At 45.6% G+C, this 27,374-nt stretch overlaps 1 protein-coding gene across 1 annotated transcript in view; it reads right to left on the bottom strand.

The window, feature by feature from the left end:
- Positions 1-6,409: 6,409 nt before the first annotated feature.
- gnat1 (G protein subunit alpha transducin 1) overlaps positions 6,410-27,374 on the bottom strand; it is a 71,334-nt gene continuing 50,369 nt past the window's right edge. Inside the window, exons 3-9 of the mRNA XM_033037081.1 lie at positions 26,330-26,471; positions 23,749-23,906; positions 17,256-17,384; positions 16,556-16,685; positions 13,795-13,948; positions 9,358-9,566; positions 6,410-7,138 (exon numbers count right to left, since the gene is read on the bottom strand). Of these exons, the coding sequence (XP_032892972.1) occupies positions 9,376-9,566; positions 13,795-13,948; positions 16,556-16,685; positions 17,256-17,384; positions 23,749-23,906; positions 26,330-26,471 (904 nt within the window). The 3' untranslated portion in view covers positions 6,410-7,138; positions 9,358-9,375. The remainder of the gene's footprint in view (positions 7,139-9,357; positions 9,567-13,794; positions 13,949-16,555; positions 16,686-17,255; positions 17,385-23,748; positions 23,907-26,329; positions 26,472-27,374) is intronic.

Here is a 27,374-nt window from a genome sequence, read left to right as displayed (position 1 = left end):
TCTCGTCGAGAGAGCAGAGTTAATATTTTGTGTTATGGAGGTGGACAGAAGAATTAATAATCTCGGTTCATGAGAAAATGGTTTGTGTGGAAGTCAAACATGACCCGCTCGCTCATTACAGAGTCCATCACTGTCAAAATGGTGAAGCATTTTCACATGAAGTACTTCTGTCTATTGTAGACTGGAGATTGAGGGGAGCTGGTGTCTGAATAAGTGATTTGCTGCTGTTATGTGTGGCAGAATCCGCAATAAAGGTAATAGCAAATGGAACAGTACAGCACAGGAACAGAGCCTTCTGCCACAATGTCCACAGGATGCCAGATTAAACTAATCTCTGCCTGCATGTGATCTATATTCCCCTATGCCTGCATTTCAATGTGCCTGTCTAAAAACCTCTTCGATGCCACTATTGTATCTGTCTCCACCATCACCACTATCAATGCATTTCAGGCCCCCACTACTGTGTTTAAAACATCTCTTTTAAACTTTGGTTTTCTCACCTCAAAGCTACACATCGTTTCTACCCTGGGGGATAAAAAGACTGACTGTCTACCGTATCTGTGCCTCATAATTTTATATACTTCAATCAGGTTTCCTCTCAGCCTCCGATTTTCCAGAGAAACAATCCAAGGTTGCCTAACCTGTACTTCAGCCTCTATTCCAGGCAGCATTCTGGTAAACCTCTTCTGCACCCACTTCACATTCTTCTCATTGGGCAACCAGAACTGCACGCAATACCTCAAATGCGGTTAAACCAAAGTCCTATAAAGCTGCATCATGACTTCCTGACTCTTATACTCAATTCCCCAAACAATGCACTCAATCATACCAAACGCCTTCTTTGCCACTCTATCTACTTGTACAATGTAATCATTTTAAATGGATCGCACATTTAATGCAGGCAAAATTAATTTCTGAGGGTTGTGAGGCTTTGAAACTCTGCTTCAATTGCAATTTATCTGTCTTATTGAGGTCACCTCTCATTGTCCTAACATCTCGAGCTTAGTTTAGTTCCGCGATACAGCATGGAAAGAGGCCCGACGGACCACAATCACCCATCCACTAGTTCTGTCCTACACACTAGGGACAATTTAAAGAAGCCAATGAACTTACAAACCTGCAGGTCTTTGGAGTGTGGGAAGAAACCAGAGCACCTGGAGAAAGCCCACGTGGTCACGAGGAGAACGTACAAACTCTGTACAGAGAGCACCTGTAGTCAAGATCAAACCTGGGTCTCTGGTGCTGCTAGGCAGCCACTCTGCAGCTGTGCCACTGTGCGGCTCATAGCCTTTGGATATTTTTGCAGTGTTAACCACAAGTAGACAACTTGTGGAGTTGAGGTGATCATATCAGACTTGATCTTATTGATTGATGATGGAGACTTGAGGAGCCAAATGGTCTTCTGCTCCCAATTTGTGATACTAGTGTTTATAAGAATTATATTGTTGACTCTTGCTGCGCACCAGGTGCACCGGAGGATTGGATAGAAAATAAATAACATCAATGGATGGCTCAGTGGCGCAGCGGTAGAGTTGCTCTAAACGTCCTGCTGGCAGTTCTGCCTCTCATGCCCACGTAAGTATTTTATCTGTCTTATTGAGGTCACCTTTCATTGTCCTAACATCCCTTGCATCTTCACGATCACCATGGGTATGGCTGTGAGCAAGTTATTGAAGCTGATGCCTGACCTCATGATCCTGATGGACCCCAGTCCTAAAAGAACAGGATGCCAGTAAGATGATTTGATTCAATTTTCTACAATGTCCTTATTTTGGGCAGGGTTGCAGTAGATTGGAAACTAGCAAAGGCAACTCTTCCATTCAAAAAGGAGGGAGATGGAAAGTACAGGGCAGTCATCTTCACGTGTGACGTAAGAAGCTATAAGCAAAGATGTTACAGCACAGTACTTTGAAAAAAATTCAAGCAAAGCAGCACAATGTTGTGGAAGGAAAATCATGTTGAACCATCTTGTTGGAGTTCTTTGAAGAGGCAACGTGCTGTGGATGAAGGGAAACTGGTAGATTTAATATACCTGCATTTGCAAGGACATTTGTAGATCTACTGCATCAAAGGAATCTGCATTAAAGGAAAGCTAATTGTGTGGGAAGTAACATATTGGATCAGAGATTAGCTGACTTCCAAGAAACAAAGGTTCGGCATGAATGAGTTTTTTTTTATGATTTGCAAGATGTAATGAGGAGGGAAAGCTCAAACAGTTCTGATACCAGTTCAAGCGTCAGAAGTGTGCAACTACTCATTTCCTTCAATTTTACCCATCCTTAACCTTGAAGCTTTCGCATCAATGTCATTCCCTGAAGACTGCTTCCTGCGTCATAGTCATATAGCACAGATATCAGCTCTTCGGCCCAACTTGCCCATGCTGACCAAGATGCCCTATCTACACTAGTCCCACCTGCCCAGTTTGGCACATATCCTCTAAACCTTTCCTATCCAGGTACCATATAACCATATAACCATATAACAATTACAGCACGGAAACAGGCCATCTCGGCCCTACAAGTCCGTGCCGAACAACTTTTTTCCTTAGTCCCACCTGCCTGCACTCATACCATAACCCTCCATTCCCTTCTCATCCATATGCCTATCCAATTTATTTTTAAATGATACCAACGAACCTGCCGCCACCACTGGAAGCTCATTCCACACCGCTACCACTCTCTGAGTAAAGAAGTTCCCCCTCATGTTACCCCTAAACTTCTGTCCCTTAATTCTGAAGTCATGTCCTCTTGTTTGAATCTTCCCTATTCTCAAAGGGAAAAGCTTGTCCACATCAACTCTGTCTATCCCTCTCATCATTTAAAGACCTCTATCAAGTCCCCCCTTAACCTTCTGCGCTCCAGAGAATAAAGACCTAACTTATTCAACCTATCTCTGTAACTTAGTTGTTGAAACCCAGGCAACATTCTAGTAAATCTCCACTGTACTCTCTCTATTTTGTTGACATCCTTCCTATAATTGGGCGACCAAAATTGTACACCATACTCCAGATTTGGTCTCACCAATGCCTTGTACAATTTTAACATTACATCCCAGCTTCTATACTCAATGGTACCAGCCCAATTGTATGTTAAATGTTGTTTTACAGTAGGAGCTTCCTCAACTACCACTTCTGGCAGCTTGTCCCATAGACCCATCACCCTGCATGCGAAAACAAATCCTTGTTATCGTTAACATCATTATTTGCCCTCCTCAAACGCAATGACGTCTTGGTCTGTCAAGATGCTTTTGGATGCAAATTCAGGCTGTAATATTATCAACTATTTATGAATTCTTGCAGGACAACGTTTAGTTTAGATAACTCTTTTGAAGATCACTAAAATTGGTGATGCATTGAATCATTCCAAGATGCTATTTGTTTGGCGGATGTGTACATTTAAATGAACTACAGGATCTTGGAGATCCATAGGATGAAGCCAGTATGTATTATCTATCCCCACTGACCTCTGAACATAGTGGTGCGTTGGGCCTGGAGGTAAATCAGGGAAAGGACAGCAGATTCTCTTTTCAAGTGAACCTGACGAGTTTGTTAAGGACAATCTAGTCGTTTCATGGTCCAGTCTTTTACGCCAGATTCATTTAATTGCTTGAATTATTTTTCTCCCTGCAGCAAAGACCCAGGTTTGATCCTGACCTTGGATGCTCTCGGTGTGGAGTTTGCATGTGCTCCTTGTGTGTATATTGGTTTCATTCAGGTGCCCTCCGCTTCCGGTTTTATAGGCTAATTGGACTCTGTAAATTGTCCGTAGTCTGTAGGGAGTGGATCCAAAAGAAGGATAACATAGAATGAATGTGAATGGTGCTCGATGGTCCGCATGGACTTGCTGGGCCGAAGGGCCTGTTTCAGTGCTGTACCTTTCAATCAATCCAATCCAATCAACCAACCAACGCAATCAACCAACCAAAATAACCATCTAACTAACCAACCGACTAACTAACCAACCACCCACCAGCCCACCCACCCACCCACCCATCCAATCTCCTCTGCTGTCAGGGTGGGGTTTGAACTTGTGTCTTCACATTAATAACCAAGTCTCTGCAATCTAAGCCCAGCAGCGTAACCAGTCTACGACTATAAAAGCACATCTTGTCTTGCAGCCTTTAGTAACTCATTTGCACCCGCAACCTCCACCATTCCTGGGGTAAATATTGAACTGTGCACAAGATTTTCAGAGTCATACGTGTGTAAACAGCTCTTGTGTGCAGTGCAGACACAGTTGACCAAATTGTGCCCGTTATGCTGGAATAACCAGCATGTTTTAAATGGTCATGGTTACGGTATTCACTCTTCCCCTTCACAAATACCGTGTGACTATATTTAGAGTCAGTTCCTCCGCCATGGGTTTTGGGCATCCTGTATTAGTCATGCTAGCAAGAAAGTCACTTCCTCTAGAAGCAGCAATGAGTGCAGTGTATTCAACCCCAGGTGAATTCCTCTTTGAAAAGTAAGTCAACACGAAATAGAGGATTCGGTAGAAAATCTTTATCCCACAATTGCTCACCAATTTGGCTTATTTAGAAATGTCCTCTGGTCAAAAATATAACTAATAAGCCCCCCTAAAGTTGGAGTTATTACGATCAGCTTAATCACTTGTGACGGGGAAAGTCGGCCATTCGACTAGAATTTTAGTCTAGTTTAGTTTAGAGTTAGCGTGTAAACAGGCCCTTTAGCCCACTGAGTCCACACCGACAATGGGTGTTTGCCTCTTTACACTAGTTCCATCCTTCCCTCTGGGGACAATTTACAGAAGCCAAGTAACCCACAAACCTGTACGTCTTTGGAATGTGGGTGGAAATTGGAGCATCCAGAGAAAGCCCACGCCGTCACAGGGAGAACGTGCAAACTCTGTACAGACACACCTGAGGTTAGGATCAAATCCGAGTCTCTGGCTCTCCAAGGCAGAAACACTACCGTTGCACCACTGTGCCGCCATAACGAAATAAACCCTAAAATCCATGCCGTGAGTGGACGTGTGAATCCAAAGAGATGTTCTTCACCAAAAGTCAGAGTCAGGTGCCACAAGAGGCAATGTTTGTAAATTTCTATTCTCAATGTATAAATCAAATACAATAAGCTCTCACTGTTACGGACCTATTTATAATGGATTTTGGTTATAGCGGGATGACCTACCGACTTTCAACGCTAGGCTGGGCTGCCGACACCACCCCCGGCCCACACTCTTCCCGGCCGCTCCACGACTGGACCTACTTCCACCACCACCGGCCAACACAGCTTCTTCAGCTGCTTCCAGACCATGCCTGCTACCTTGCCGCCAGCCATTACCTGCACTCTGGCCACCCACAGGCCTCGACCATTGATTCCACCGATCCTCGCCTCTCCCCGTCTGCCAGCAGGCCAAGGGCGTCAACCCACCTGAATTACAGGCCCAGTTCCAAACCGAGTCTGAAGAAGGGTCTCAACCCGAAACGTCACCTAACCATGATCTCCAGAGATGCATACCAAATCTCATTGCACATATGTGTAATGACAATAAAATATATTATTATTATTATTATTATTATTATGCTGCATGGCTTGCTGAGTTAAGCCCCTGTGCCACTTAGGAGACCTAAACAGCAACCTCTGGTGACCTTGCACACCACCCAAGGTTTCCATGAGATCGCCCGAGGCTTTGGTCACTCTCCCTAGTGGTCGAAAGTGGTTTCCGGAAACCGACCTCGACTAGAAATAGGTTGCCATTTAAAAAATCGATAATTTTTTAGTTGCAGGTCTAGTCGAAGCCGGTTTTCTTCATAGTCGAGGAAGGTTTTCAACATATGCGTGGGAGGTGGTAGGAGGTTGCAGGTCACCTCGACCTTGATTTATTTTTGGGTGGCGGGCAAGGTCACCAGAGGTTGCTGTTTATGTCTCCTAAGTGGGACAGGGGCTTTACTCCAGCACGTGTCCTTTTGTGTATTAACTGGCATCTGCAATTGTTTGTTTCTACTACTTACTCGGTTTTCGAGGACAATCGGCATTAACAAACGGCACTCTGTTGGTGCGTTATACCACTATGGTCTAACTATTATAAACAGGGTTTATTCTACATTATGCATGGGACCTTTCTTCAGACTCTAAATCTGGAAAAAGTCCCTGACCCGAAACATCACCTAACCATGTTCTCCAGAGATGCTGCCTGACCTGCTGAGTTACTCCAACACTTCGTGTCATTTTTTTTGTAAAGCAGCATCTGCAGTCGTTGTATCTACATAATGCAAGGATGCCATCCAAAAGTGGGTGTTAATTGCTGGTACAAATGATAATTCCACAGTGGTCTGGGTTTTTTTGCTGGCCTTTTATTGAGTTTACATGAAATCTTTCTCAGCACTCGACTGCAGCCATTTAATCCCGATTACTTAATGGGGTAGATCAAGCTGCAGGTTTCTTTTGAGTGGACTCTCTAGAAGTGTTCTAGTTCTACAGCAGGAACTGACTTGCTCCTGCTCTCTGACACCCTCTACAGACCATTACGATTCACTACAACAGCTAAACTGTGCCTTTCCTGTGCGGTCTCCCTCTACAGGTGACTTAATTCACTGTAATTAAGTTTAAACTATACAGTATATTTCCTAGAAGCCCCCCCCCCGCCCCACCACTGCTACACTTCACTGCAATCTTCAATGGACATTCTCCACTATATGCGTCCTCTACAGGTCTCACGGTATGGATTGAGCCGTGCCAAATATTGTTGCATAGGTGGGATTAATAGCCTAGCAAACATGAACTAACCTGCACATTTTATTACAGTTGGCTAGTTCGTCAATATTAATTAGCAGGAAAATTGCTACATTTGATAGCCAATCCAAACAATTGTTGAGTTCACAGAAGACCAAGACAGGTCACCAAAGCATGGTTATAAATAAGATGGATTCATAGGTTTTTTTCCACTGGTATTTTAGGAAGTAAAATCTGATTAAAAGAACTGCTGGGGTTCAGGAGGAGAACTAAGTGCTACTGTGGTGCGAATTTCAAACAGTCCTTAGGATGGGCAGTCACGTGGTAACTGGTGCCGGTGACAAGGTATTGACTGAAAGTGTTTTCTGCAAACCAGGTTCAGGAACCCCTAGATTCAATTGCTGTGAACTTGATGGGTTGTTTCCTTGCAGTTACATAGAAGTCCTGAGAGGAAAAGAAAACAAATTGTAAGACAATTGACTGATAATATATTCACATTTATTAATGATGCGAATGGGGAAAGTTTTGTGCTCAGTACATGCGGCAATAAATTATTGATCAGAGGAATCAGTTTGACTTTGCACTATTACTGTTTATTTATTTCTCTGTGTTTTATATATACTGAACTTTTTCTTGTTTATTGTGGGTTTTACAGAGTGCTTTGTTTACATATCCGTTGTGCTGTTGCAAGTAAGAATGTCATTGTTTCGTTTTGGGACATATGACAATATTCTTGACTTCACTAGATAGGGTAAATGCACAGAGTATTTTGCCCAGAGTTGGGGAATCGAGAACCAGAGGACATGGGTTTAAAGTGAGAGCAGATAGATATAAAAGGAACCTGAAGGGTAACTTATTTTTACTCATAAAGGATGGTGGGTATTTGGAACGAGCTGCCGGAGGAGGTAGTTGAGGCAGTAGAGCTAATAGGACTTGATGTTTCAATCCCTGTAGTAAGTCGGCACTCTTGCTATTTGCTGTGGGATTGGAGTGGTGAAAGGTAGGGTAGGTACATCATGGGGGTGATCAGGTGAGTGCCCTCCTTCTTGGACGTTTCCTTGATAAGCCCACACATCTCCAGAGGGCTCAACGGTGATACCTGGCATCCCAGTTACACCCCCCCCCCCCCCCAATTCCTAACCCTCCTGTCTTTATCTTGCAGCCCAATTGCTGTCTCTCATTTTGATCCAATCCCAATTGCTGCTTTTTTTGCAGAATTTGATAATGATTTGCTTGCTTGTTGGAGGGAGCGACCCCTCACCCCCATTTTCTTTAATAGCCTGGTCATAGATGTAGCAACAAATCCCCTGCATCCCACTTCGACAGGGAAAATCTTGGTCTTCCAGCCATTCTGGGAAGCTTCTGTTGCCAGTTCAGAGTTCTTGGTCTTTTTCCTCTCATAAGCTTCTTCAACACCATCTTCCCATGGAAGTCAATTCCACAACGTATGCCAACTTGGCTGTTGTGGACCACAGGACCATCTGGCCAGAATGTAGTAGCCACAATGTCTGGGGGAAACACAAGCCTTTTTTCTAAGTCCACCCGTTTTCCAATCCCGAGCAGGATGCAGAATGCTTGCTTCAGTACTATCATAACGCATAAGAGACATTTGGACAGGTACATGGATAGGATAGGTTTAGAGGGCTATGGGCCCAGCACGGGCAGGTGGGACTAGTTTATGGTCGTATGTGTATAGTGTAGTGTATAGTGCATAGTGTATGGACCATGTTGGTCGAAATGGGTAAGTTGGGCCAAATGGCCTGTTTCCACGCTGTATGGCTCTATGACTATGAGATTGCAAATAATAATTACTTGAATCTACATAATATCTTTAACGTGGTGTTTTGCAGAGGCACGGGCAATCAACATTTTGAAATAAGCCTCAAGATGTATCAGGATAAGTGGCTTTGAGTCAAAAAGGGAAGGTTTAAAGGGCTGCTTAAAAGGAGGGCAAGAGGTAGTGAGGGGAAGAGGTGACTCCAGTGAACACATTCTCCGTCCGACACTATATTGGATGGAGACTCTGCCAAAGGTAATACATAGAAACATGCACACAATACTCCAGGTGTGGTCTCACCAGGGCCCTGTACAACGGCAGTAGGACCTCCTTGCTCCTATACTCAAATCCTCTTGCTATGAAGGCCAACATGCCATTTGCTTTCTTCACTGCCTGCTTTACCTGCATGCTTACTTTCAGTGACTGATGTACAAGGACACCTAGATCTCCTTGCACCTCCCTTTTTCCTAATCTCACACCATTCACCACTAATCTGCCTTCTTGTTCTTGCCACCAAAGTGGATAACCTCACATTTATCCACATTGAACTGCATCTGCCATGCATCTGCCCATTCATCCAACCTGTCCAAGTCACCTTGCAGCTTCATAGCATCCTCCTCACAGCTCACACTGCCACCCAGCTTTGTGTCATCCGCAAGCTTGGAGATGTTACATTAAATTCCTTCGTCTAAATCGTTAAAATATATTGTAAAAACTGGGGTCCCAGCACTGAGCCTTGCGGCACCCCACTAGTCACAGCCTAATACTAAAGGTAATGGTGTGGAGCTCAATTATTGGGCGGGCAGAAATGAAAGGAGTGAGACCATGCATTGGGAAGTAGGGGCGAGAGTTTTAACGTTGAATATTATTCAGCTCTGAACAATACCTTGGTGCTGGAATCTGTTTAGAACAGACCACAATCTTTCAGGTTCTCCTTAATGATGATGTCTGTCACCGCATCAAACACAAACTTGACATTCTCTGTGTCTGTAGCACAGGTCATGTGAGAGTATATCTCCTTCACATCTTTCCTCATGTTTAATTCCAGGAACTGGAGTTTAATGTAGGCTCCAGCATCTTCCAATGAGTTGTTGCCTGTAAAAGGTGGGAAAGAACCCAATGAGATTCAATGGTGAAAATGCCTTGGACATGGATTCATCTTGCTTGCTGTTTGACCATGGGCAGGCAGTCTGGGCTGTGAATTCAATGGTAAATCATTTCAACCACAAGCAACAGAGGGCAGCACGGTGGCGCAGCGGTAGAGTTGCTGCCTTACAGCGCCAGAGGCCCGGGTTTGATCCTGACTACAGGTGCTGTCTATATGGAGTTTGTATGTTCTGCCCATGACCACGTGCGTTTACTCCGGGTGCGTTTTCTCCGGGTGCTCTGGTTTCCTCCCACACGCCAAATACATACAGGTTTGTAGGTTAATTGACTGCTATAAATAATAAATTGTACATCGTGTGTAGAATAGTGCTAGTGTGCGGGGTGATCGCTGGTTGGTGTGGACTCAGTCGGCCGAAGGACCTGCTTCCGCGCTGTATCTCTAAAGTCTAAAGTTCACGTCTCCCTTTAAAGCATGTGCTGTCTTCCCTTTACTCATGTTCTTTGCAGATGGGGTGAGTCAGTAAGTGTTTCAATTGATTTCTGTTAGTTGCAAAGTAAATATAAAAGTTCACCACAATCTGACTGCCCTGATGATCCCAGCCTCACTCCCTCTTATCCTGCACCTGAATGACCCTTGGTATAGTCTCATCTCTGCCTTCAGTTGATTTGATGGGGGCCCTCATCCTTTTAGGTTTAAGGTGAGAAGGACAACTTATTCACATGGTGGGCGATGGGCATATGCAACACGCTGCCAGAGGGGGTAGTTGAGGCAGGTATTGTAACAACATTTAAAAGACAGTTGAACAGATACAGGGATAGGAAAGGTTTAGGGGGATGTGAGCCAAATGCGGGCAGGTGGGACCAGTGTCAATGTTCGATCCTGACTACGGGCTCAGTTTGTATGGAGTTTGTACGTTCTCCCTGTGACCGACGTGGGTTTTCTCCGGGAGCTCCGGTTTCCTCCACAACTCCATCTTAGTCGACGTGGGCAAGTTGTGCCAAAAAGTCTGTTTCCATGCTGTGTGACACTGTGACTCTATCCTGATCCTGAAATTTGTCTTGTGTGGGAGCGCAAGTAAAATGAAACTCATTGGGAGACATGAGGAAACTCTCTGTGGATTGGAATGATAGTTGGAATAAAGGACAATGGCCCTGGATGTTCTCCGGACATCACCGCGGGAGTTCCTTAACATTGTGTCCTGGGCCCAATTATATTTGGGTTGCATCATTAAGGACTATCCTTCCATTTTGAAGACACAAGATCTGGTGGCACAATTTCACATTTATCATTGACAACTTGTACAATGAGCCTGCCATGCAAGCATCATGTAGGACAACATTCAGGAACCAGGTCAGGACCATCTCCAACAGGATTGCCAACACTGGGAACATCTTGGGATTAGCCTTTGCCCAGGAACATAACCGGACCAAAATGAAAGCAAACTATTGAGGAACTCAGTGGATCAAGCAGCATTTGTGGAGACACAGGGAAGGTCAAGGTTTCAGGTCAAGATCTTACATCATACACTACTCCAAGTATAAGCCTGACCAACACAATGCAGAGTGGCATGGTGGCTCAGCTGTAGTGTTGCTGACTTGCAGCGCCAGAGACCCGGCTTCGATCCTGACTATAGGTGTCGTCTGTATGGAGTTTGTACGTTCTCCCTGTGACCTGTGTGGGTTTTCTCCATGAGCTCCGGTTTCCTCCCACATTCCAATTGAGACAGGTTTCTAAGATAATTGGCTTCAGTACATTTGTAAATTATCCCTCGTGCGTGTAGGATAGTGTTGATGTCCGGGGATCGCTGGTCAGCGTGGACTCGGTGGGTTGTTTCCGCGCTGTATCTCTAAGCTAAACTATAAAGTGGAAAGGTTGATTGCAAAATATTCCAACAACTTTGCATTGGAGAAAGAGAGGGTTGTAATTGTAACTCACTTTTTATGCTAAGGATATCCCAAAGGGCTTTAATGCAAAACCTCTGAAGTATAGTTACTGCCATCGTGTGTCCAACTATGCTGCAACTAAGTTGTGCACAGCATGATCCCATCAACATTAATATCCAGATAATCTTTAGAGTTTAGAGATACAGCAAGAAAACAGGCCCTTTGGTTCACCGAGCCCTTGCTGACCAGCGATCACATGTACACTAATACCAACTAAAACTATCAAACAAACTTGGGACAATTTACAATTTTACCGAAGCCAATTAACCTACAGACCTGTTCGTGTTTGGAGTGTGGGAGGAATCCGGAGAAAACCCACGCAGTCACAGGGGGACCATACAAACTCCTCGCAGACAGCACCCGTCGTCAGGATACACCCCAGCTGTATAAACATCGACCTCTAATTTCAGGTAGTCCTTGCTTTCTCCCTCACTCCCCACCCCCTCCCCCTTCCCAGCTCTCACACATAGCCTACCGTCTCCACCTCTTCCTTTCTTTTTCCCACCCCTCCCCCCAACATCAGTCTGGAGAAGGGTCTCGACACGAAACGTCGCCTAATCCTTTTCTCCACAGATGCTGCCTTACCCACTGAGTTTCTCCAGCATTTTTTGTCTACTTTCATCAGGATTGAACTTGGGTTTCTGGCACTGTAAAGTTACAATACAACTATATACAACAATACAACAATATAACTAATTACAAGGGTGTAATTCAAGTAGCAGCTCTACCATTATGCTACTGTGCCGCCCTAATCTTGGGATAATGTTGGTAACACTTTAGTTGTAAACACTTTAGTTTAGTTCAGTTTAGAGATACAGCACGGAACCAGGCCCTCCGGCCCACCGAGTCTGTGCCCCCCAGCAATTCCCCAAACACACTAGGGACAATTTACACTTATACCAAGCAAATTAACCTACAAATCTGTATGCCTTTGGTGTGTGGGAGGAAACCGACGATCTCTGAGAAAACCCACGCAGTCATGGGGAGAACGTACAAAGTCCGTACAGACAGCACCCGAGGTCGGGATCAAACCCGGGTCTCTGCAAGCGCTTGCTGAAAGCGCTGTAAGGAAGCAACTCTACCGCTGCGCCACTTGCTGGAGCACCAGGGATAACTCCACCGTCGCTCGTGATATTGCAGTGGGACATTTAATCTTCAACTGAGAGGGGGATAAGGCAGCAGTTAAACACCCCACTCAACTGGCGGCAATGTGCATCAGTCTAGATTCTGTACTCTGGACAAAGCTTTGAAACCACTCGAATCTTCTGACTCAGAGATGAGAGAGGAACCATTGACAAACTTATGGAGGTAATTTCTCATAGACTGGAAATGGGTGCAGAATATTGTTTTTTTCCCAACAGCTGAGCATTTGTTTTATTAGTGAAATAAAGATAGCAGATCAAGCATGAAAACTTACAGATGATCTGTTAACAATAAATGCAGTGCCATTGTTATAACTGTGGTGGAGCTTTAAAGTTTGGATGAAATTATGTGTGTGTGCCCAGTTAGTGCTGGACCTAGCTGTTTGCAGGTTGAATCCGCAGGAAGGTAGGCAAATGCAAGCCAGCATTCACTTTGAGGGGACAAGACTATAAGAGCAAGGGTGTAATGTTGAGGCTTTATACGGCGCTGGTGAGGCCACATTTGGAATATTGTGAGCAATTTTTATCACCATATCTGAGGAAGGATTTGCTACCAGTGGAGAGGGCCCGGAGGAGGTTTACGAGACTGATTTTGAGGATGGTTCTGTTAACGTATGAGGAGTCCTTAAAAGCTCTGGGCTTGTACTCACTGGAGTTTAGAAGGTTGAGGGGTAATCTCATTGAAACCTGACGAATAATGAAAGGCTAGATAGAGAGAAGATGGGAAGGATGTTCCCAGTAATGGGAGAGTCTAGAACTGGAGTGCGCAGCTTCAGAATAAAAGGACCAACCTTTTAGAATGGACATGAGGAGGAATTTCTTTAGCCAGAGGATGGTGAACGTGTGGAATTCATTGCCACAGACAGCTGTGGAGGCCTTGGGTATTTTGAAAGTGGAGATCGATAGGTTCCTGCTTAGGAAGGGCGTTAAAGGTTACGAAGAGATGGCAGGAGAATGGTGTTGAGAGGGAAATATAGATCTGCCTTGATTGGATGGCGGATGACCTAAATCTGCTCCTATGTCTTATGGTCTTCTGGTTTCATGTTACTCCCTGAACAAGTGGGAACCGAGTGGGAATACTGTGGAAAAGGTGCCACGAGGAAGGGAGGAACAACGGTGCCTGAACTTACCGTCATAGTCCGGGAAGCAGATGCTCAGATGGGTCTTCCGGATCTTTTCCTGGAACACATCCTTCTTGTTGAGGAAGAGGACGATGGAGGTTGCGATGAAGTAGCGATGGTTACAGATGCTGTTGAAGAGATGTAAGCTCTCATGCATGCGGTTCTGCCGTTGAGAGAGTGGGATTGGTAAATAATAATTGATAATTGAATTTCAAATCATTAGTTGTGATACCAAGAAAAGCCCATTTTTTTGTTGTATACCAAGTACAGTGAGGTACAGGTACAATGAAAATGTTGCTTGCAGCATCATCATAGAGAGGTAGCCTCAGACAACACACAAAACATGTACATAAATGACACATAAATAACACAAACCACATATAATATTTACAAGACAGTGAAAGGAAAAGACTGGGGGCGGATAAAAAGATGCCATTGCAAAACACAACTAGAAAAGTTTTGGTAGTCCATAAAACAATTAAATATGCAGCCTTTAGTATTTTTAACCTGCAGAAATAAAACATATTGCTATTGAAAAAACCTTTACAATTTACAGAAGGCAATGAACGTACAAACCTAAACGTCTGTGGAGCGTGGGAGGAAACCGGAGCACCTGTACAAAGCCCACACAGTCACAGGAAGAATGTACAAACTCCACACAGATAGCACCCGAGGTCAGGGTCGAACCTGTGTCCCTGGTACTGTGAGGTGGCGGCTGATAGCAGGGAAGCAGTTCCAGTAGCAGTGCTCGAGGTAAGCTGAAGTCATGGTTGGCAATAATTGTACAAGGGGAGGTAAAATGAGTATGTCTTTGGAGGTTGTCCCCTTTGTAATAGGTAGTAATGCGGAACTGAATTTTTATTTTAGAAAAATTGAATTGGATCTCCTACAAGCCTTCGGGCAGTTATACCAGAAGCTGCTTGGGTCAATTATCTGAATCTTTGAAGCAATTGGTGGCATTTCCAAGAACTGTGGCCTTCATTTTCAGTGGTGAAAGAATTGTATTTTGTGTTTGAAGTTATTTACGATTTGAATTTGTGAATGAATTGCTTGCTGGGATGGGGATGGAGGAGATGGAGGGGCTGTCAGTTGTTGGTGGGTGTCAGGAGCGGTGTTGTCTGGGACTATTCCTCGATGTATGAACCTTCTCATCCTAAATGATCTCACTAAGTATGGAATGTGAATGGCGGTGCATTTTACTGATGCCTCTGCCAGATGCACCATCGAAGGGATCTACAGGAGTCGCTGCCTCCAAAAAGGCAGCCAGAGGCCCACACCACCCTGGCCACACTCTCATTTCACCCCTGACATCAGGAAGAAGGTGTAGGAGCCTGAAAACTGTAACGTCCAGGTTCAGGAGCAAGTAGCGTCTTCCCTACAGCCATCAGGCTGTTATGCCCCTGTCCCACTTAGGAAACCTTAACGGAAACCTCTGGAGACTTTGTGCCCCACCCAAGGTTTCCATGCGGTTCCCGGAGGTTTTTGTCAGTCTCCCTACCTGCTTCCACTACCTGCAACCTCCGGCAACCACCTGCAACCTCCGGGAACCGCATGGAAACCTTGGGTGGGGCGCAAAGTCTCCAGAGGTTTTTGTTCAGGTTTCCTAAGTGGGACAGGGGCGTTATAAACACCACGCCCTCCAACTAAACTCCGAACTACATAGACTTGGGGGGCACTGTGTTTGTGTACTATTTTTCGCTTTTTAATTTATATACACCAAACTTATTTTTGTCGTTGTTTATATTGTTTACGGAGTCCTATGTTTACATATCTGTTGTGCTGCTGCAAGTAAGAATTTTATTGTTCCGTCTCGGGACCTATGACAATAAAATACTCTTGACTCTAGAGTGTTTACTGGGGCTAACATTATCTCACCATCTCGTGCCTAAAGTACTGTAGGTAGTGATGATGTGGTATGAACTCTGTTAATTGCCATCTGCTCCGGTAAACCCAGACGTTATGAGGTGATGGGATTTTGTTTAGATTAGAGATACAGCGTGGAAGCAGCCCTTCAGCCCACTGGGGCCGCGCCGACCAGCGTTCACCCGTTCACACTAGTTCTGTCCTACACAATAGGGACAATTTACAGAAGCCAATTAACTTACAAACCTGCGTCATTGGAATGTGGGAGGAAACCCGAGCACGCGGTCTCAAGGAGAACGTGCAGACTCCTTTCAGACAGTACCCATGGTTAGGATCGAACTCGGGTCTCTGTCGCTGTAAGACAGCAACTCTACCGCTGCACCACCATCGCGCCACCATTGTTATGGTCTCCGGTGGTACTGGAGCAGGGATGGTTAGGTTAGTTTAGTTTAGAGATACAGCGTGGAAACAGGCTCTTCGGCCGATGGAGTCTGCTCCAGCTAGCGATCCCCGCACACTTACACTATCCAACACACACACACACACACACACATTCGGGACAATTTACAATTATACCAAGCCAATTAACCTACAAACCTGGGAGGAAACTGGAGTGTGGGAGGAAACTGGAGATCCCAGAGAAAACCCATGCAGGTATGGGGAGAAGGTACAAACTCCTTACAGACAGTACCCGTAGTCAGGATGGAACCCAGGTGTATGGCACCGTAAGGCAGCAACTCTACCGCTGCGCCACTGTGCCACCCCCATTGTCACAGTCAGCAGTGGTACTGGAGCAGGGATGGTTTAGGCATTGGTGCTTGAGGAGGAGGCTCCACCTCCACCTCCTCCTCCACTCAGTGGTGGATGGGTTGCGTGGGGGTCCCCTTCTGTCTTCCCACCCACTTACCACTTCATCGTCCTCCACCAGGACCATGTCGTAGGCGCTGAGCGCAGCGATGAAGATGATGCACGTGACGCCTTCGAAGCAGTGGATCCATTTCTTACGCTCGGAACGTTGTCCCCCAACATCAAACATCCTGGGGAGGGAGAGGAAGGAGATGAAGGACAACTAGATGTGGTCGATAGGATCTACGAGGATGTTGCTAGGGCTCGAGGGCCTGAGCTATAGGGAGAGGTTGAGCAGGCTCGGACTCTGGACTCTGGACAAAAGACTCTGTGCATTTATCCAATCTATTCCTCTCATGATTTTGCCACCTCTGTCTCCGGCACTCCAACGAATAGAATCTTCTTGTCCAGAGTAGGAGAATCGAGAACCGGAAAACATAGATTTAAAGTGAGAAGGGACAGATTTAATAGGAGCCCGAGGGGTAACTTTTTCACACAAAGGGTGGCGGGTATGTGGAACAAACTGCCAGAGGAGATAGCGGAGGCAGGTACTATCGCAACGTTTAAGCAACATTTGGACTGATACATGGATAGGAAAGATTTAGAGGGATGTGGGCCAAACACAGGCAGGTGGGACTAATGTAGATGGGGCATGTTGGTCAGCGTGGCCAAGTTGACTATGACTCTCCCTACTGGTAGACTGACACTGTGTGTGGTGTGGATGTATACCTGGTGGCCCCTTGATAACCCATTACCAGTACCTGAAGTTGAGATCTTTCAATCCGAACTGGGTCTCAATGATGCCGGTAGTCTTCACTCGTGAGCGCAGCACGTCCTGCTCGGTGGGGAGGTAGCCTTGCTGGACAACGCGGTCCAGGTCATTGAGGTAACTGAAGCAGTCAAATGAAAAGCATTGGGTGAGGAGTCAGTGAACGGCCATCGTGTTACCTGTCAATGTTTCTGCAGAAAAGACAAAGCTGTACCTGGCATTTCCCTTCCTACTCTACTATCTCCCTGGCTGCACCAGTGAACCACTTGTGCTTTCTGGTCAATGACCTGCTCTCAGCTCATTCTCCACTATTGAGGGAGTGCAGCGTAGGTTCACCAGGTTAATTCCCGGGATGGCGGGACTGTCATGTGCTGAGAGAATGGAGCGGATGGGCTTGTATACTCTGGAGTTTAGAAGGATGAGAGGGAATCTTATTGAAACATATAAGATTATTAAGGGTTTCGACATGCTAGAGGCAGGAAACATGTTCCCGATGTTGGGGGAGTCCAGAACCAGGGGCCACAGTTTAAGAATAAGGAGTAAGCCATTTAGAACGGAGATGAGGAAACATTTTTTCACACAGAGAGTTGTGAGTCTGTGGAATTCTGTGGAGACCGGTTCTCTGGATACTTTCAAGTGCGAGTTAGATAGGGCTCTTAAAGATAGCGGAGTCAGGGGATATGGGGAGAAGGCAGGAACGGGGTACTGATCGCGGATGATCAGCCATGATCACAGTGCTGGCTTGAAGGGCCGAATGGTCTACTCCTGCACCTATTGTCTATAGTCTATCAACTGGAGGAAAACAATCACAGACGGGTTTGCAGCATACTTCCCTTCAGTCTGCAAGAGCGATCCTCAGTTTCACTTCTTTAATTCTCCAGCCCACTCTGATTTGCCTTGATAGATCAGCCATGATTGAATGGCAGAGTTGACTTGATGGGCCGAATGGCCTATTTTGCTCTTAGAACTTATGAACACAATCTTTTTCCTCAGTCCCCCCCTACAAAGCTCATCAAAGCTGCACTCATATCTGACTTGACATGTTACTGCCTTCCTGATCCAATGTTTTTGACCAGTTTCTGGTCTCTGTTTCTAATTACATCTCCTCTTGAGCCACCTCTTCCTACATTGACTACCATGTTGTCAATTCCTTCCCCTTTTACAGTTTACAGTTCTGCCCTTTTATTCTCCGAATCTTTGTCTCTATCTATAATTTGAAGCTTTATCTCTGAACTTGCCAAGATTGGATAAAATACCCATAGAACTGTTATATTAACCCGCTTCTTTCTCCACAGATGCTGCCTGACCTCCTGAGTATTTCTGGCACCCTGGTACAGTGATATTTGAGTTACCTTACAGCCATACAAGTAAAAAGAGCAGAATACACAATATAATTTAACATAAACATCCACCACAGTGGAATCAACATTCTTCACTTTGATGGAAGGCAATAAAGTTCAGTCATCTTCCTCCTTTGTTCACCCGTGGTCGGGGCCTTGAACCCTCCGCTGTCGCCGCTACAGATGTTCAGGCCCTCTCGTCGGAGTTCCCGAAACGGCCGCTTCTTACTGGAGACCGCGACTTCACGATATTAATGTCCACAGGCACCCGCGGTCGGTGCTCCAACACTGGTGATCCTCGGCAAAGGATGCCATCGCCTGCTCCGTGATGGTAAGTCCGCGCCGTGCCTGCTGCTTGAAGCTCTGGGTCAGTCTCCGGTCTGGGAAGGCCGCACCAAACCAGTTGTTAGGCCGCGAGGGGGACGAAGATGCGACACGGAAAAAAGTTGCATCTCCGTTGAAGGAAGTGACTGAAAATGGTTTTGCCCTATTTCCCCCCCCCCGCCCATTCCCCACCACCCACATCAGACATACCGAAAAACATTAAAACATACATTTAGACACACTAAAAAGAACAAAAAAAAGTCAAATAAACACACGAGCCGCTGGCGAGGCTGCCGCTCGCGGCGCCACCCGGTGGATATATTTTGGGGGAGGAATGAGAAATCTGATTCATTCCTGTTCTTTATAAAGAATATATATATTTTGGTTCTATTACCAAGGTGTCATCTTGGCTCCTAACCCTTTGTCAGATGGTGGATGTCAGATTGCCCATGTAATCTTGGCCATTCCCTGCCACTGGTGTTGAAGAGACGGTGTGCTTTGTAACCTGTTCGATCAATGGTTGGGTGCTCCTCAATTGAAGGCTAAAGATCTCTGCATTATTTGTAAAGGTCTGGAAATGACTTGGTGTTTAGGCCGATATTCTTCTCGACTAACACCATTAAAATGGATTCATTCACCCTTGTTGGAGTTTACGAAACGTCATCTGTGCAGTTTGATTTATTCTACTTGTTGCATATCAAAACTGCCTGGGTTTTGAGAAACTGTGGATGCTGAAATTTTTTTCTGAAGATCTTCAACCTAAATTGTTAACTTTGTTTCCCTTTCCACAGATGCTGCTGGGATTTTCCAGCTCGTTCTCTTTTTATTTCGGGTTTCCAGCATCTGCAGTTTTATGATCATCATTAGACTGTTAGACTGCGATGCATTGTTGGATGTGGCAACTTGCTGTGCACAGTTTGCCTGCCATATTTCCTATATTACAACACGAATTGCATTTTGAAAAGTACATAATCACAAAGCACTTTGTAACATCTTGTGGGTTGGTACGGTGGTGCAGCAGTAGAGCCTTACAGCACCAGAGACCCGGGTTTGATTCTCACTGTGGGTGCTGTCTGTATGGAGTTCGTATGTTCTTCCTGTGACAATGTACGATTTAGAGTGTAGGATAGTGTTAGTGTATGGGGTGATCACTGGTCGGTGTGGATTCGCTGGGCCAAAAAACCTGTTTCTGTGCTGTATCTATAAAGTATAAAGTCTAAAGTAAAGTGCTGTGCGCAGGTCTTTGCAGATGACATTATATATAGCCTGAAGAAGGGTCTCGACCTGAAACATCACCCATCCATCTTCTCCAGAGATGCTGCCTGTCCTGCTGAGTTACTCCAGTATTTAGTGTCTATCTTCGATTATATATGTGTGTGAGAAAGAACTGCAGATGCTGAATAAAATTGAAGGTAGACACAAAAAGCTGGAGAAACTCAGCGGGTGAGGCAGCATCTTTGTAGAGAAGGAATGGGTGACGTTTCGGGTCGAGACCCTTCTTCAGACAGGTTTGATGTTGTAATACTAGTTGCCGCCAAGAGATGGTGCCATTGAGCTATAAAGGACAAAGTAAAGATTTTGCATGGTCTGACTATGCCATTCATTGACTAAAAATTATCCCTAAATGTCCAAAAATATGCAGCAACTTGCACATTCAAAACACTTAAATGGCCAATAACTTTGGGAGTGGAGGTGGATTTTCATAGGAAAACTTTGTATGCCCGTGGGAATTAATGACTGGTTTTCCTGGTTGTCCGGCACTCTGGTGTTCTAAGCGAGAGTACTGTTCGATTCACCTCTACCCCATTGTGGGCATTGGACTTTGTCTAAGGAACTGATGTACTACAATACTGAGAACTATGTTCTGCACAATGTATCTTCCCCTTTGCTCTATTCATTGTACCTGAGTTTGAACTGAGTGCATATCTGAAAAGGACACAATGTCACGCAGCGCGTTAAGCAGCATCTCTGCAGAACATGGATAGGTGACGTTTCAGGTCGGGACCCTTCTTCAGACTGATTGTGAGGGGTGGGGGTGGGGAAGAAAGCTGGAAGAAGAGAAGTGTGGCAGTTAATACATGGATACAGGTGAGGGGAGGGGGGGGGAGTTTGATAGGCAGATGGCGTTGGCAGAAGGTGTGACGTTGATGACGAAGAGTTGCAACGTGTGAATCAAGAGGAAGGGATGTAGGGGGGGGGGAAGAAATAGGTACAAGTCAATGGAGGCACAGGGGAGGGGAGGGGGGTGGAAGGGGGGGGTGTGAGGGTGGAAGGGGCGGTGAAGGGGAAAGGAGAGAAAGAAAAGGGAAGGGGGCGGGGGCGATTGTAGAGGTTACGTGATCTGTTTGGATAGCATGAAAATCAATGCTACCTCAGTACATTGGCAGTAATAAACCTAAACCTAACTAGGCAGCAATTTGGCGCAGCGGTAGATTTGCTGCCTTACAGTTGCCGGAGACCCGGGTTTGATTCTGGCCTCGGGTGCTGTCTATACGGAGTTTGCACGTTCTCCCTGTGACTCGCGTGGGTTTTTCCAGGCGGCTCAGGTTTCGTCTCACACGCCAATGACATGCAGGTTTGTAGGTTAATTGGCTTCTGTAAAATATCCCCAGTGTGTAGGATAGAACTGGTCGGCGCAGATAGGCCGAAGGGCCTGTTTGCACACTTTATCTCCAAACTACACTGAACTAACCACCCAGTAGTAGGGGTGGGGTTTTGACCAAGGCAGATTGAAAAGAAAATGATGGTGGTACCAGGGCCGGTGCTAGGAATTGCGGGGCCCAATTAGAAAACTGATGGCGGGGCCCCTACTCTAGAAAAGTAAAAATTTATGTATGTTTATATTTCGTGTAGTTTCGGGAATTTTAAGGCAAGCTGGTTGGTGATTGGATGCAACCCCCTTAGAGACAGCGTTTGATTGGCCGCCAAATAAATTTGTCAAATCTGTAACAAAAATCGCTGGTCGGTGCGAACTCAGTGGACTATCTGGTTGTATCTCCAAACTGATCTGGTTGTATCAACCAGACTATCTGGTTGTATCTCCAAACTAATCTGGTTGTATCTCCAAACTAATCTGGTTGTATCTCCAAACTAATCTGGTTGTATCTCCAAACTAATCTGGTTGTATCAACCAGACTATCTGGTGGTATCTCCAAACTAAACAGTATAACATGCAGGTACATTCATTTAAAATTAAATTCAGTGCTTATTTCACATGATTTCTCACTGTGTAAAGCTCAATATCTGACCAATTTCTGTTTAACACGTTTGGTCTGCCGTGAGCATTTTTCGTTGCATCTCGTTGCATCTCCCCTTTTCCTAATCGACCACAATTCAGATAATAGTCTACTTTCCTGTTTTTGCCACCAAAGTGGATAACCTCACATTTATCCACATTATACTGCATCTCCCATGCATTTGCCCACTCACCCAGCCTATCCAAGTCACCTTGCAGCCTCCTAGTTTAGAGGGGTTTAAACGGTTTAGAGATGTTTAGAGGGCTTCAGATGGGTTCAGGTGTGTTTACAATTGTTTAGAGGGGAATAGAGGGAAATAGGGGGGCTAGAGGAGTTTTAGAGGTGTTCAGAGGGTCCCAGAGGGGTTTAGAGACGTTATAAGCCCCCCGTGAGAAATTGTATTTCTCTGAAATTGAAGATAGACATAAAGCTGGAGTAACTCTGCAGGACAGGCAGCGCAGCGACTTTAGAGAGAAGACCCTTCTTCAGACTAAACTGAACTCTCGTCGATGAGATTAGTTGTGATTGTCTGAAGAAAGGTCTCGACCAGAAACGCAACCCTCTCCCCAGAGCCCTTGCGCGTCCCGTTGAGCCACCTTCAACTTCAGAGCCAAACAAAAAACACAGAGTGCTGGAGGAACACAACGGGCCGGGCGACTGCCTCACCCGCTGGGTTTCTCCAGCATTTTTGTCTACCGCAAAACGTCAATGACTCCGGGAATGCCGAGGCGACAGTGTGAGAGAGCTAGAGAGAGACGAGATGGGGAGCGGGAGAGGGAGAGAGGGAGGGAGAGAGCAAAACACAAAGAGACACAACGTGGGTCGGTAGGTGAATGACTAACCTGCACACCAGGAAGAAGCCCCTTCTCGCGCTCCGGGGCCCTCACTCATGATGGTGAGTTTAAAGAAATTCTCAACGTGTCATCGATCTACATTACATCTACATGTAATTGTGTTTTAAACAAGTATTAATGACGCCGTGTGAATTTTATTCAAAGGAACACGACGTTATTAATACTTGTTCAAAACACAATAACATTTACTGAGGAAGGCGGATGGATGCATTGATGACATGTTGTATAACAACGAGTTAAGTACTTGCTGATAAGAAGTGCTAACAGTACTAGTTAACACATCGTTTGTGTCTGATGGCCGTGCAGCGGTTGTTATACACAAAGATCCTATAGTGGAGCTCTGCTAGAAGATCTTTGGTTATACATGTTCGTTTAAAAAAAAAATCCGGATGGCGAATTAAAAAAAACTTTAGTTAACAAAGAGAATTCGTATTTCCATACGAAGTACGGAACATTAGTGCGGGGCCCCCCTAGGCGCGGGGCCCAATTGGGAGCAATCGGTCAAATCGGCTTAAAACCGGCCCTGGGTGGTACATAGAGTATGTGGGGGAGAAATGCCAAGATATATATGGGCTGGTGAAGACACAATTGGCAACAATGGGATAAGAGTTGCATCTCTAAACTAAACCTAAACTGTTTTGAATCCACCGTTCTACTCCAACAATCGGTCAAGTTAGTTCCTCTGACGTTCAGACCCACTGCCCCGACGAGACAGAGAGGGAGCCACCTACTATCCAGCGGAGTCGTTCAGCTGGTACTCTGAGGCGCGTTCAAAGCAGGCCTGGATCCCGGAGTCCTTCCACAGGCGGCTGATAATCTCGTACAGTTCCTTCGGCATGGAGCCCTCATCAAGGGTATCCGCGAGATGTATCAGCTTGCGTGAGTCGTCCTGCCGAGAGAGAGAGAGAGAGAGAGAGAGAGAGTTACAAGCGTTGGCTGTACGTGAATCTTTAGGTAACTGCCTCTGACGAGCATCCCTGGAGAAAATGAAGAGGTAACGTTTTGTGTCGAGACCCTTCTTCAGACTATTCCTTTTCTCCAGAGGTGCTGAGGACCCGCTGAGTTACTCCAGCATGTTGAGTCTATCTACGGTACATCTGCAGTTCCTCCTTACATTATAATGTGCTCTATGTTGTAAAGCAGGTGAGTGCACCAGTTCCCCATTACTGTTCATCCTCCCATGGCCCAGCATCTGTCTACCTTTACTGACCCAACATCCACACCATTGTTCATTAGACTACGAGTAATGGGGTTTGGTAGAGCAGTGGTTGAATGACTCTACTGACTGCCAGAGTTTTGCACTGTTATCCTGGGACGCGAGTTCAATTCCCACCATGGGGAATTTAAATTCAAGTGGCTGAGGATATCTAGAAATTTAAAGATGGTCACTCCCAGTAATGGCAACATACAGTAAGTCCTAGAGGCGTGGAGTCATGGAAATGGCCACTCAACCCAACCAGCCAACATGTTGCCATCTACACTAGTCCCACCTGACCGTGCTTGGCCCATATCCCACTAAACCTGTCCTATCCATGTACCTGCCCAAATGTCTCTTAAATGTAACGATAGTCCCTGCCTCAACTACCTCCTCTGGCAGCTTGTTCCATACACCCTCCACCCTTTGTGTAAAAAAAATTACCCCTCAGGTTGTCAAGTGCTATGAAAACTCCATTTGGTTCATCAATGCCCTTCAGAGAAGGAACTCTGTCATCATTGGCTGGCCTATGTGGGGCTCCACACAATTCAAAGATATCGGGATAGATGCTGTTAAATGCTGACTTTGCCAAAAGTTGGTTGCATGCAATATAAGTTTATCACTGTACCTCAGTACATGTGACAATAAACTAAAGTGTGTACATCACATAAACTAAACTAATGTGTGTGTGCACATCATGGATGGTGCGCTGGGACAGGGGAAGAGTTGCTGCCTTACAGTGTCAGAGACCCAGGTTCAATCTGTAGATTTGGGACTGAGATGAGGAAAAACCTTTTTCACCCAGAGAGTTGTGAATCTGTAGAATTCTCTGCTGCAGAAGGCAGTGGAGGCCAATTCACTGGATGTTTTCAAGAGTGAGTTAGATTTATCTCTTAGCGCTCACAGAATCAAGGGATATGGGGAGAAAGCAGGAACGTGAGACTGATTTTGGATGATCAGCCATGATCATATTGAATGATGGTGCTGGCTCAAAGGGCCGAATGGCCTACTCCTGCCCCTTATTTTCTATATTTTCTATGATCCTAACTATGGGTGCTGTCTGTACGGAGTTTGCACGTTCTCCCTGTGACCTGCGTGAGTTTTCTCCGGGTGCTCTGGTTTCCGCCTGCATGCCAAAGACATTGAGGTTTGTAGGTTAATTGGCTTGACATCATTATAATTTTAATTTGTTCCTAGAGTGTGTAGAATACACTTGCTGTATCTCTAAACTAAACATGAATTAATAAATGTTTAATAGTCCCAATGTTGTTATGCTGGGTTATTTTAATGATAGACAGATTCTGGGCCACGTGGGAATGAACAGTAATGGGGAACAGGCAGGAAAGTGTCAAGGCCTGACCACCTCTAATGCCGCATTCACTTGTACCTCCTCCAACCTCATCTACTGTATCAGTTGTCTCAGTGTAGACTCCTATATATCAGTGAGACCAAGAGCAGACAGGATGATCGTTTCGCTGAACCCTTACACTCAGTCCGCCTTGGACTATGCGATCTCACGGTTGTCAAACATTTTAACGACCCTTGCCATTCCCATACTGACCTTTCTGTCCTGAGCCTCCTCCACTGACAGAGTGAGGCCACTCACAAATTAGAGGAACATATTTTGCTTGGGCAGCTTACAGCCCAGCGGTATGAATATTGATTTCAAGTAACCCTGGCATCCCCTCTCTCTCCGCCCCTCCCCCACCCTAGTCGTCCTGCTAGTTTCACTGTTCATATCCCTTCTTTATCTCCTCTTCCACAGCCAACAATGGACCATTGTGAGCTCCACCTTTCCTAGGTCATCGATACCGGCTTCTGTATATTTTCTGTGCCTTTTCATACCTCTAATTTCCCTCTCCCCTGGCTCTCAGTCCGAAGAAGGGTCTCGGCCCGAAACGTCACCTATTCCTTTTCTCCAGGGCTGCTGCCTGACCCGTTGAGTTGCTCCAGCATTTTGTGTCTGTCTGCAAACCCGCAAATGTATTTAACAACCACATACGGTCAATACTGCGATCGATTGACCCTTTGCCCAGAGACGATGACAACGGATAGATGGTCACATGATCTATCCGCTGAAGGCCTGATGGTGCAACCCCTTTACTGACTCCACTAACCTGTCTGCCACTGTCTCCGTAGCCGATGCTCATGGTGGTCATTGCCTTGACGATGGCCATCATGGACTGCAGGATGTTGCTGTAGATAATGGTGATGAACTCCAGACACTCCTCCCGGGAATAACCATCCTGGTGAATAATTCTGTCAAGCAACAGCAAGGTTGAGTACAAGGACATGTGAAGCAATAGGAAGCCTCATGAGAGAAACAAGGAACTGCAAATGCTGGTTTACAACAGAAAAGTCTGAAGGAGTGTCCCAACCCGAAACGTCACCTATCCATGCTCTCCTAATTTCAGTACAAGAGCATGTCTTTAACCTTCCTAGATTATTTTTTTCTATTTCTGTATATTCCTGTCATACACTATTGGAGTTTGAGACTGGAGTCTTCAGACTAGAGACTGCAGAAGGGTCTCAACCCGAAATGTCACCCACTCTTTTCTCCAGAGATGCTGCCTGACCCGCTGAGTTACTCCAGCACTTAGTATCTTTTTTAGGAAGCATCTTGAGCCAGCTTCGTAGTAAGTCTGATGCTCAATTTCTACCATCCTATCTGAGCCCTATATTCCCCTGCTATCTAGGGATATAATGGTCATTGCCTTGCAGTTTAGTTTATAGTTACTGTGAGGAAACAGGACCTTTGGCCAACTGAGTCCACGCCGACCATCGATCACCCGTACACTTTCATCCAACACACACCAGAGACATTTTACAGAAGCCAATTAACGAATAAACCTGCAAGTCTTTAGAATGTGAGGGGAAACCAGGGCACCCGGAGAAAACCCACACAGTCACAGGGACAATGTACAAACTCTGCACGGACAGCACCCGAGGTCAGGATTCTTCCAAACATCTGTCTCCGTCTCACCAAGGGACAGCTTCCTCATCCAGGAATCAATCTAATGAATCTAAGTCGGAGATCAGCATGGTGGTGCAGTGTGAGAGTTACCGCCTTACAGCGACAGAGGCCCAGGTTCAATCCTGACTACGGGTGCTGTATGTACGGAGTTTGTACATTCTCCCCGTGACCTGCGTGGGTTTTCTCCA

Source organism: Amblyraja radiata, chromosome 18 (assembly GCF_010909765.2).
Source record: "Amblyraja radiata isolate CabotCenter1 chromosome 18, sAmbRad1.1.pri, whole genome shotgun sequence".
Taxonomy (NCBI): Eukaryota; Metazoa; Chordata; class Chondrichthyes; order Rajiformes; family Rajidae; genus Amblyraja; species Amblyraja radiata.
This window is presented reverse-complemented; position numbering and strand designations above follow the sequence as displayed.